Source organism: Halichoerus grypus, chromosome 1 (genome assembly GCF_964656455.1).
Source record: "Halichoerus grypus chromosome 1, mHalGry1.hap1.1, whole genome shotgun sequence".
In the NCBI taxonomy this organism is placed as follows: Eukaryota; Metazoa; Chordata; class Mammalia; order Carnivora; family Phocidae; genus Halichoerus; species Halichoerus grypus.
The window spans coordinates 200,431,437-200,444,174 of NC_135712.1; the positions used below are offsets into that span (position 1 = coordinate 200,431,437).

Sequence of the window (12,738 nt, forward strand, 5' to 3'; positions counted from 1 at the left end):
TCACAAACCTAGTGATTTCTTGCATACAGTTTGGGAGTTTCTTTAGACACAAGATCATCAGGACTGTTACTCTTTATTTCATGATATAGCCCCTTCTGTTGCTAGGCAGATAATTTACTAGTACACTGAATCAGAATATGTTTCTCTGAAACTTTTTGCCCTTTGCTCCCAGTTCTGTGTAATAGCTAATAAATATTTGATTTTGAGCAAGGGCTCTGCAGTCAAAAAGCCTGGATACTTCGCTCTGTCACTTTGCTAGCCATGACTTTAGGTTTCTTCATTTGCAAAATGGGAATACAAATAGTATATACCCCTCATAGGTTTGAGGATTGCACATGAACTAGATGTATGTAAAGCATTTAACCTAGTATCCCCAAAATAGAAAATATTCTGTTAGCTGCTGTTAGTGGTGATGGTGGTCTAGTAATGGGGGCTATAAGACAGTAGTACAATGTGACCAGCTCACTAAGAACTTACCCTCAACTCTTTCTGTTGTGATTCGTTGGCTGGTACTAAAACTGAATTTCAGCATTTACACATTTCTGTCTTTTGAACGTTATTTGGTAATGGGTATCCCGTTCCCACATCTACCCAATGAGGAAAATAAAACAGGTAATTTAAGAGATTTAACTCCCAATAGTAAATAAAAATAGTGAAACTCATTTGTATATAATAGGCCCTAAAATGTTCAAATTAGATCACCACACATCCTAATTTATGGGTTTTGGAAAAAGCAGATTGCTTGAAGGGGAGAACATAATTCACTTTATGCAGGTGTTCATGCAAACCGATTTGGAAGACAAATTTAGAAACATTTCAGGTAAATATGTAATTGTTAATATTTGGGATGATATTCTTACCTTTCCTCACTGATTGTGGAACTCTACAAGGATACATTTGAGATCATCTGTGTTTGTTTACAAAGTGATTGGTTGTTTAAAGAAAATAAGTTATTACCTTTACTCACTATCATATGTAGACACTATATTAAAATAAAGTTTCAACTCTTGGGGTATGTTATTGAATGGTTAATGGGTATGACACTGGGGGAGAGAGCTGTTATTTTGATCTATATATGTCAGAGGTAGTGTTTGGATCAAATTATTTCCTCTGAGAATATTCTTGCCTGTAATTTTAATAACATTTCATTAATTTTTTTTCTGGATTTAATCTGTATGTATGAGCCTCTCTCAGGAGCTCTCTGTATGTTTGAGATACTATGCTAGTTGAAGATGTGGACTTAAAGCAAGTGAGAAATAGTGCTTCTGTTTTTCAGGTCCATTGGTACTGGTTCAGGTTAGTATTCACCCCAAAGTGCTTTGCCTGAAGTTTCCAGGCCTTTCATAAAAAGCACGGTGGTATTCATGGCTTTATTGTCTACATAAATCATATATATTTCTCATGGATGTTTAATTCACTTGTTCTCTTGGGTCCTATGTTTTGGATGAGAGAGTATGGCAGATGTTATAAATTAATTTATGGCCTGTATGGCTTGTTTTTTCCTACAGGTCACTTTTTAGGTGTTTCCTTCTTTTCCTTTGAGAATTGCTTGAAATGAGAAAGTTAAAACATGATACTATTGTTAAGAAATTTTTTTGATTCAAAAAGTAATGAGGGCGCCTGGGTGGCTCAGTCGCATCTGCCTTCGGCTCAGGTCATGATCCCAGGGTCCTGGGATCGAGTCCCACATCGGGCTTCCTGCTCAGCGGAAGCCTGCTTCTCCCTCCCCCACTCCCCCTGCCTGTGTTCCCTCTCTCGCTGTGTCTCTCTCTGTCAAATAAATAAATAAAATCTTAAAAAAAAAAAAAAAGTAATGAGAATTTATGCCAGGAATGGGAATGGTCAACCCATGGAGATTACACAATAAGAGCAAGATGTTGCCTTTGTCTCTTTGTAACTTAAACCCTAGCTGGGAAGGCAGAAACAGTAAATAGAAGTCAAGGTTGTATGTGATTGTCACTCTGCAAAGTACATGGTGTAGGGGTTGAGTTTAGTAGTAGTGTCTGGAATGGTAAGGAAAGGGATAGCAATAGGCAGTACAGTACTGAGTACAGTACTAGGTAATTGCCAAGTAAATGGAAGTGAGACCGAAGTGGCTGAGGGGATTAAGATGGGTTTGGGGGTGGTGGTGGTGATATATGTGTATGGAGGCTGGGAGAGAGGGAGGAGGATGGTAGAATGAAGAGCAGTATGAAAAATTACTTGAAGTCAAGACTGATCTATGTTTGAATTTGGAGGAGACCATCTTAACCATTGAAATTCCTTCTGGGGATTAGTGTAAAGCAAGCTTAGCTAGATAGGAAAGTGGGAATGATGTCAGATATTTATTGAGTACTTCCTATGTTCTGAGTAGTGTTTTTGGCATTTAAATGCCACTGTCAGGGTGCCTGGGTGGCTCAGTCAGTTAAGCGCCTGCCTTTGGGTCAGGTCCTGATCCCAGGTCCTGGGATTGAGCCCCTTCAGGCTCCCTGCTCAGCTGGGAGTCTGTTCCTCCCTCTCCCTCTGCCCACCCCCACTTGTGCTCTCTCACGCACATACTCTCTCTCAAATAAATAAAATATTTTAAAAAATGAAATAAATGTTGCTGTCAACAAGATAGACCAAGCACCTGCCCCAAAGGAGCTTGTTTCTAGTGGAAGGAAACAGGCACTACATTAAAAGAAAAGAGGGGCGCCTGCGTGGCTCAGTCGGTTAAGCGGCTGCCTTCAGCTCAGGTCATGATCCCAGGGTCCTGGGATCAAGTTCCGCATTGGGCTTCTTGCTCCGTGGGGAGTCTGCTTCTCCCTCTGCCTGCTCTGCTTGCTGCTCCCCCTGCTTGTGCTCTCTTCTCTGACAAATAAATAAAATCTTTAAAAAGAAAAGAAAAAAAATCCCATATTGATAAATGCTAGGAATAAAATAAGGAATAAAATGAGATAGAGTGATGGGGGAATCTTGGAGATAATATTTGAGCTGTCATCCTGTAATTGAGAAGGAGCAATCTGTTGAAGATCTAGGGGAATGGTATTCTAAGAAGGCACCTTCAGGTGAAAAGGCCAGAAATTAGTTTGGAATGTTTGAGGTACAGAAAGAGGGCTTATATGGCTAGAACCTAGGGAATGAGGAAGGATTGTGAAAAGAGAGGTAAGGTCAGAAAGAGAGAGTAAGCAGGTATGTGCCATGATCTGATTTATGCTTTTGAAAGATCATCTGGCTGTTACGTAAATTTATGATGTGTGTAATAATCATTATAATTGGTGTGTACACGTATGGAATAATCATCATTAGCGCCATTTTGACCATGTTACATTTGAGATACATGTGAGATATTCAAATAGAGATGTCCAGTGAGCACTTGGGTAAATAAGTGCAGAGTGGTTGGATTTGGAGATGGGGGAGTCACCAGTCTATAGATGATACTGAAAATCATGAATCTAGATGCGATGAGGTAAGAGGGAAAAGAGTAGATGGAGAAGAAGGAAGGCCAAGGAGGGATCAAGTTTTGGGGTACTCCAACTTGAAGACATCTGGTAGAGTAGGAAGAGCCAACAAATAAGATTAGGGAAGGAGTAGCCAGTGAGGGTAGGAGGAAAACAGGTGAATGTGGTCCCCAAAAAGAAACTGATCGTTGGCTTTTAAGATATTGATCCTTAGTGAGAACCCCACCTCTACCCCTGCCTTTTTTTTAAGGTGTATCTCTAAAGCTGTTTGAGAATGAAGAAAAAGAGAAACAGACACTGGTGATAGAGGAAAGGAAAGAAATAGGAAATGGGAGTCTTTGAGAAGGCAAGGGGATGGGGCACTGAGTAAAGTAATGAGATCATCAATTGAGAGTGGTCAGGGTGATGGTAGTGATGGAGATTTGGGGCAGGGGGATGTGTGAAACAGGCATCTAGGAGAATAAGAAAGGGAATGGAGTGGCACAAGTCATAGAGTGTGTAAATGGTAGAGACAGGCAGGATTTCAACCTAGGAGTCATCAAAGTTTGGTCTTTTTGCTCTGTTACGTTGCCATCCTAATAAAGTATTAAATACTAAAGAAGGTGTGCTTTCATGAAGGACAATCAGGAAAGTGAGATGAGGTTGAACCGAAAAAAAAGGAAAATTAAAAAGAAAGCCCCTCATTAGCCTTCTCGTATATGGCAATTATTACTTATTACCTTGTATTGTGGTTATTTGGTATACCTCTATGCCATATTATTCCAAGTAAAGGATGAAATTCTGTGAACTTGACATCTTGCCCTAATAGAGTAACACTGCCTTCAGAAGGATACATCCTTAAATAATTGTTGAACAAATAGTCTTGTGATTGATACGATTTCTGATATTTGTAGTTAATAGTGTTTCCTTTCTAAAATAAGTCATTGGGCAATCCATCAATGTGGTTGTGTGCTGTTGAAAAACATGTTGTGATGTAGTCTCCACATTTGCCTTAAGCTTACCTAACTCATGGTAGTTAGTGAGGACATCTCTTTCCTACAAAAACCTTGGCCTACAGAAGGATTAACATAGTTTGTTGAGAAGAGGTTTGCAGATGTGTATGACCATAGGTCAAGTTTGAACTAGGTAGATCTGATCTTTTGTAATAAAAGTTTTACTTATGGGGTGCCTGGGTGGCTCAGTCGTTAAGCGTCTGCCTTCGGCTCAGGTCATGATCCCAGGGTCCTGGGATTGAGCCCCACATCGGGCTTCCTGCTCAGCGGGAAGTCTGCTTCTCCCTCTCCCACTCCCCCTGCTTGTGTTCCCTCTCTTGCTGTGTCTCTCTCTGTCAAATAAATAAATAAAATATTAAAAAAAAAAAGTTTTACTTATGAAGACTTTCTCCCTGATGTATTACTTTTCCGTATCATTGAATATCTGAGGCATTTAAAGTTTTATTTTTTTTATTTTTTATTTTTTATTTTTTTTAAGATTTTATTTATTTATCTGAGAGAGAGAATGGGAGACAGAGAGCATGAGAGGGGGAGAATCAGAGGGAGAAGCAGACTCCCCGCTGAGCAGGGAGCCCGATGTGGGACTCGATCCCGGGACTCCAGGATCATGACCCGAGCCGAAGGCAGTTGCTTAACCAACTGAGCCACCCAGGCGCCCCGCATTTAAAGTTTTAAATGTATGACACTCTTAAGTGCCTAAAAGTGTCAAAACATGCATGACTTCAGTGCATTCATTCTGACTTCTTTTTCCACAACAGATGTTTTTGTTTGTACTTGTTGGGGAGCAGGTCACAGATGTAGAAACCTAAAATGGAAACAAATGGGGGGGGGGAGAAGAAGGACTAAAGCTGTGAAATTCCATTTCTTTCCTAATGGTGTAGTTAATCACTTAAGTACTTGAGAAGGTCTCTCTGCCAGTATTTCTCCATGACCCTTCCTTGGACTGGGTACACACAGCAAGTTACCTTTCTTCCAGACAGCTCAGAGTACTACTTGAGTGTACCGCTGGGCAAGGATATGTTACAAGCAGTGTTGGGAAATACTCTTCAGGTTGTCGTTGGTGGCTTCCTTCCTTTTGTTATCAACAGTTCTCTTGTCTTATCTCTTGAGTTTTCAGTTCTTCACAATACCCTGTGTCCAAAACTTCAGTCTAGTATAGAGTGTTGTTTTTATGTAGCTTATTCTCATCACTGCCTTCCATAATACGATTTTGGAAAATTTAGAGGTAGTGTTTCTCTAGCTGAGGCTCTAGGATCTCTGAGTCCACATAGCCTTTTTCTTACAAATTCTTAAGGGGTGGAGATTTTTGAGGGTATTTAAAAGTTTTTCATGTTTGATTATCTTAGGTTGAAAAAACAATTTTTAGCTTTGAAATAATTTCAGACTTACTGAATGGTCAAAAATAATACAGAGATTTCCCTATATACCTACTTCATCCCAGTGTGAACATTTTACCATTTATCATTCTTTCTACACACACACACACACACACACACACACACACGCATGCACACATTACTTTTTTTTCCTGAAATGTTTGATAGTTATAGTCATGATGCCTTTTATCCCCATATCTTCCAATGTGTATTTTCTAAAAACAGAGGTGTCCTCTTATATAATCACTGTAGTTATCAATTTTGAGAAATTAACATTGATACAATACTACTTTCTAACCCACACACCTTAAAAATTATTTTGACTAGTTTGAAGTTCTAAAATTTATTTCACTTGAAAACTACCATTTTTCAGTGGTAATTTTCAAGTAAGATAAATTTTAATATACTAATTTTAGATTCTTAAGTCAGTGTTCTTAAATTGAGATCTAGCCTTTGATATCTGACAATTTTTTTTCTCTTTAAAAAAGGCCCATATATCACTTAAATGTGAGGAACACTGACCTAGAACATTTGAGGAGTATATGAGTTTTAGTAAGAAATCTTTAAAGATTCATTCCCACCTCATCTTTAAAGTCTTATTAAAATCAAGATAAAGTAATAAATGCTGCTTCTGATTTGTGTTCAGGGGATTCAGTAAACTGAAGGCCTGGAATGAGACCTAGGACCTCACTTTTAGCTTTATATCTAGGACAGGAATTCTGTCTCATTTGAGGTAAGTTCTCATCCAGATTCTTCTTAAACATTTTTTTTTTTTTTTTAAAGATTTTATTTATTTATTTGACAGAGACACAGCGAGAGAGGGAACACAAGCAGAGGGAGCGGGAGAGGGAGAAGCAGGCCTCCCGTGGAGCAGGGAGCCTGATGCGGGGCTCGATCCCAGGACCCTGGGATCATGACCTGAGCCGAAGGCAGAAGCTTAACGACTGAGCCACCCAGGCGCCCCTTTCTTAAACGTTTCTGATGACAAGGAAACTTCAGTGTCCCGTACAGTGACACATTCTAGTTGCAGATGCCTCACATCTGATTTTTATAAATCAGTAAGTTAAGACCAACAACTCAGTTGATTGGCAAAGGACCTGAAAAAGCACTTCCCAGCAAAAAGAAAATACCAATGACTTATAAACATGAAAAGGTATTATGATGGTAGAACTAAAAATGAAGCTACGTGTGTATATATATATATATATATATATATATATATATATAATATCTAAGGCTTTAAATGGAGAAAAACAAGGTATAAAAAGTATGTTTTCTTGGGTGCCTGGGTGGCTCAGTTGGTTAAGCCATTGCCTTCGGCTCAGGTCATGATCCTGGAGTCCCAGGACTCCCTGCTCGGCAGGGAGTCTGCTTCTCCTTCTGACCCTCCCCCTTCTCATGCTCTCTCTCTCTATCTCATTCTCTCTCTCAAATAAATAAATAAAATTAAAAAAAAAAAAGTATGTTTTCTTTTGTGTATGTGTTTTCTCCTTAAAAAGAGATACATATGCTCATATATGCACACAATTTCTGGAAGGATATACAGAACTTAATAGTAGTTGCCACTAGAGAAAAAGATCTAATTTGAGTTGTGTATCTCTATATTATGAATTTTCTCCCTGAGTGCATGTATTTTTCAAATAAAGAAAATTTAAAATGTTCAGACTTAAAATCTGTCATTCTGTACTTCTGTTGGTTACAGGTCCAACTTCTGGAGTTGTGCAAAATAAGATTATTTTATCTTCTTAGTTTTCTGATATTTTAAAATAAATCACTATGGTCTTGTAAGTGGTCTTTTTTCCAGTGTAAATAAAAATACTTCTGTTTGGGACTCCTGGGTGGCTCAGTCAGTTGAGTGTCTGCTTTCGGCTCAGGTCATGATCCCCGGGTCCTGGGATCGAGTCCTGAGTCAGGCTTCTTGCTCAGTGGGGAGCCTGCTCCTCCCTCTGCCTGCAGCTCCCCCTGTTTGTGCTCTCTCTCTCTCTGACAAATAAATAAAATCTTTAAAAAAAATAATACTTCTGGGGCGCCTGGGTGGCTCAGTCATTAAGCGTCTGCCTTCGGCTCAGGTCATGATCCCAGGGTCCTGGGATTGAGCCCCGCGTTGGGCTCCCTGCTCAGCGGGAAACCTGCTTCTCCCTCTCATACTCCCCCTGCCTGTGTTCCCTCTCTCGCTGTGTCTCTCTCTGTCAAATAAATAAACAAAATCTTAAAAAAAAAAAAAAAATAATAATAATACTTCTGTTTAATTGTATCATTTCTGGTGTGACTTGGTATCCAGAATAGATTCCCTTACTATCTAACTGTTTATATTTGTGAATATCCTTGATAGGGCCAAATCTCTCATACCAGGCTTCCCTTTGGAAACTTTAGTGGTTTTTTTTGTTTTTGTTTTTTTTAAAGATTTTATTTATTTGACAGAGAGAGACACAGCGAGAGAGGGAATACAAGCAGGGGGAGTGGGAGAGGGAGAAGCAGGCTTCCGGCTGAGCAGGGAGCCCGATGCAGGGCTCGATCCCAGGACCCCGGGATCATGACCTGAGCCGAATGCAGATGCTTAACGACTGAGCCACCCAGGTGCCCCTGGAAACTTTAGTTTTTACTAGTGTCCTAACCAGAGAGATCGGGTAGTTAGTTGATAGATTTTAATAATCATGTTATTCATTGGTTCTTTGTACTTGCTATGCCTGTATCTCTTAATTCATTTTCCACATGTGCCCTGTGACCTAGTGGAGATTTGTCACCATGCTGACATGGATTAATCGACATTCTTTAAATATAGTTCTTCAGCAAGCTGCAGATATTTATACTGTACATTTTTGACAGAAAACTGGCTTCAGTCTTCCTGTTTTTTCTTCTGTATTAGCTTTTCAAAAGAAGAAATAAGGCCATTCTAGCACGATCTTATGCTAGAGAATTAAATGGCTGTTTTTGCATGCCTCATTATTTTTCATGGCAGGGATACTGGGGACTCTGTCCTCCTAGCTCTGGCTTTCATAGCCTTGTTCCGTCAACCTTCCTTCAACATTATTTTATACTATTTACCAAAACAAGTGTTCTTTTATTAAAAAACATTTGTGACTGATTCTTGCTATTAATTGTGGCCTCACAATTTTGTTTCTTCAAAAAAGGCAGACTGCTTCAAAAAATGGCAGTCTGCTTCCATGGCCACAGCTGGGTGTTGTCATTTCCTGGAAATGTACCCCAACTCTGGTGCTCTGACCATAATTTCCAGTTCTTTCACCTTACCCTTCTACCTCTCTTTCTGGTTTCCAGCAGATTTATGCTTTGAAGCTTCTAGTATCTTGCCCCTACCCTGTTCTTTCAGTTTATCATCTTCTTTTAGATTTCACTCTCTTCTGTTATCTGTGGGTTACTAGGTCAGTCATTTACGTATTCTTGGGAATGCCTTCAGTTCTCATCTCCTTGCCTTCTACCGCTCTTGTCCCACTCAACTTGCTGGAGTAACTTACCAGTTGTTTCCTTTAGATGCTTCTAGATAGTTTAATGCTTCCAGCAAAAGTAGAATAAGTGTACTGACAAGCTCTATTACAAATTAGTAATGTCCAACTTTGGGCAGCAACATTGAGGATTATAGTCCGCTTCCATTTCTGTTCCTTACACTTGAGTTTTGTTTAAGTATTTTGCCCTGTTCCTTCTCTCAATGTTCAAATGAGGATGTGAGAGAGAAATAGAAGCCAAAAGGATGTTTGCTTTGTTTTAAAATTTAACTGTGCCTTCACTCATCTATATCCCCTTCTTTCAAGATCATTCCCTTTAATCTGTTGTAGTGATTCCATTTTTTTTTCTGTGATCTAAACACCTTGTTTGCTCACCTGCTCTATTTATGATGAGGGAGGGAAGGAAGATACAGAGTGGCTTGTATGGTATGACTGCTATACTTAAAAAGGAAGATCTGTGTTTATCCCTCTCCTCCCCACCACCACCATGTACACAGAAGAAGCATTGGAAGGCTCTTTACACCAAGGTGTTAATAGCAGTTGTCTCTGGTTGTTGGATTGTGGAACTTTTCATTTTGCTTGTTTGTAATTTGATCGTTCTCTATTAACGTGACATGCCTTTACAATGAGAAAATTTTATATTGCCCCCCATATTTTCTGTACATACGCCTATATTCTTCTTCTTATAAACATTTTATTATCACGTTCTGGGAAATGTCTTGCTATCTCTGTCAAGCAGTTCTCTGATTTCTGAAATGGACCATTATTTTCTCCCCACCTCTGAATCCCACATTTATAATGTTTTATCAGCTTTTTGATCATGTGATGACCTTGATTATAGTTTGTTAGGATTATCCTGTTCATTTGATTGTCCAAAGTAGAACTGCTGAGGCTTAGGAAAGGGTTCTGGTCACCCCAATATTTCCAGCACTTCTGTATGGATATAGATGGGTACCATGCAGACAAGCGTGAACATTCTTAAATGTACACTGGAAAGGAGAGTACAAATATGAATGACATTCTAAATGCTTGGATGTGTACAGGTACCTTTTATATTCTTGAAAAAATTCCACGTGGTACTAATTTAAATCAAATCTAGTATGTCATAGGTTGCAAGACACAACTATCTTATGAACCACTAAGAAAGGAAAAAATGCTGCCAAACTATGATGTTATTAATGGTGTGATGCAGAGGTGTTATATGTGGGAAAAATGTACATCACAGAATTAGTGAAATACAGTTGTTCTAAGATTGCATCTGTGAAGTTTTTAGTGGTTTTGGAATAGAAAAAAGTGTTTAACCTTGACCTTGATTCACATCTCATCCATATATTGCCAACTTTCCTCCCCCCCCCCACTTCATTACTTGGTTTTTGTATGGCTACGTAGACAATGGTGAATGGACTGAATTATGATGGTCAGGCCTACATTTAGAGACAGGGTTTTTGTACATTTCTTTTAAGGGGCATTTAAAACAGATTATTATATTCCCGTCTTGCCATATAGCCCATAGAGTGGTCTGCTTAAAATACTAATCTGGCTATCATAACCTAAAGCCCTTTTGTAGCTTCCCTTTCCCCAGTATGCCTTGGTGCACTGGTATACACCAGACTTTTGGCTTTTGATTCCTCAGTCTCAGGACACAGTGTGGTTAGCTTTGTTAGGACATAACTGTGTGCTCTGAGGGCCACATGGCGTGATGTGGAACAGAGTGTATACCTTGTACTCAGCAAAGGGACTGTTGAATGGACACTACAAAGGACTGAGAACACCTAATTCCTAAAATAAAATATATTTCTTCTCATGAGAATCTGGCCTTTGGACCTGGCTACTGCCCCCTACTTCACCTAATTATTGGCTTCTTTCTGCCTTATACTTCATACTCAGGTAATGTTGAACTGTTTATAGTTTTCTTGTACATGTTGTTCTATGTTTTAATCTCTGTGCCTTTGTGGAGAACCTTCCTCTGCCTAGGATCTCCCCATAGGTATATTCTTCAGAAACTACTCTTTTAGGAAGGATTCTTTGCTTTCCTATCTTTCTACTAAACTGAGTTACTAAACTGAGTTATCTCCCTCTTTGCTGTTACACTGTGCATATTTCTATCCTTGTATGTGTTTTATTATGTTGGAATTAACTTTTGTAACAAAAGTATATTTTGTATTTACAGGACACTAAGCTTCTTAAGGGCAGGGATTCTGCTTTATTCACCTTTTATTTCACAGTACATGGTGCTATCTTCAATAAATATTTGCTATACTAAATGTAATTGAAACTTTGAAGGAATGGACAGCCCGTAATTGAATACCATGTCGAATAGGTTGTAGGTATCCTAGGTTTTAATAAAAAACAACTTTGGTTTCATTTGGTTTTAAGTATTTATGATTTCTGTTTATTCTTTTGCATGCTTTCTTGGCTGGATGGCAATAGAGAAGAAGAAAATGAGGTAAGTGTAATTTAACTAGTTATTCAGTAATTATTGGATTAAAAACTCAAAATTGATGGGACGCCTGGGTGGCTCAGTTGGTTAAGTATCTGACTCTTGATTTTGGCTCAGGTCATGATCTCAGGGTTGTGAGGCCGAGCCCTGTGTTGGTCTCCGAGCTGGGCATGGACCCTGCTTAAGATTCTCTCTCCCTCTCCCTGCTTTCGCGTGTGCGTTCTCTCTCTCTCAAACAAAAAAACAAAAAAACCCCACAATAACTCAAAATTTAGCTATCTTTTTTTTTTTAAGCTTTTATTTTTTAAGTAATCTCTACACTCAATGTGGGGCTCAAATTCAACAACCCTGAGACCAAGAGTTGCACACTCTACCAACTGCGCCAGCCAGGCACCCCTAGCTATCATTTTGAATGTGAAATGAAGTAATAGTTTTTGCTGAATTCTTGGATCTGTAGTAACTCATTCCAGTGAGGAACATTTTATATCTCAAGAAAATGGTTTTTAAACTTTGGAGCTTCAAAAGTTTTAGGCAAGGTAGAGGAAACTGGCAGCTCTGGAGACAGTATTTACCTGTTTTTATGTATTGAGCTACCATGTAAGATTTCATTTGACAGGTGGATTCTGTTTCTTAAAAGTATTTGAAGACCACTGCTCTGTGATAATGTGTAAGAAAACATTTACTTTCCCACTTGAATTGTTACTGTATAATGTTGAAAACTGATTTCAGATTTTACCTTATTGAGGGGAAAACTGTTCTCTTAAACAGCCGAAGTTGATTAAAGAACATCAATTAGAAAAATGTTGCAGATGGCCAGTGTACCATCTTTAATTTAGGCTTGAGTGTGTTGCTGTGGATTTTTCTGATGTTCTCTCTACCACCTAGGTTATGCCTTTAACTTCTAAAGCCCACTATTTCCTTTGGTGGTTTGGCAAATAGTGGAGGGAAAAATCTTCTTAAATGTATACTTTGTGGTTCATACTCATACAGTAGGGTTGGACTGTAAATTAGCATGGCCTGAGTATGTGGGGCCCAGGCAGAAACAGTGGT

General features: G+C 39.0%; 1 protein-coding gene across 6 annotated transcripts in view; it reads left to right on the forward strand.

Moving 5' to 3' along the window:
* Window positions 1-12,738, forward strand: part of SETD2 (SET domain containing 2, histone lysine methyltransferase) — a 125,317-nt gene that overhangs the window by 20,402 nt on the left and 92,177 nt on the right. For 5 of the 6 annotated variants that reach the window (XR_004922090.2, XM_036107698.2, XM_036107704.2 and 2 more), the window contains exon 2: window positions 11,679-11,694. The exons of the other annotated variant lie outside the window; for it this stretch is intronic. Coding sequence is in view for 4 of the 5 variants with exons in the window: in XM_036107698.2 (XP_035963591.1) it covers window positions 11,679-11,694 (16 nt within the window). In the remaining variant the exon portion in view is untranslated. The remainder of the gene's footprint in view (window positions 1-11,678; window positions 11,695-12,738) is intronic. 6 annotated transcript variants of the gene reach the window in all.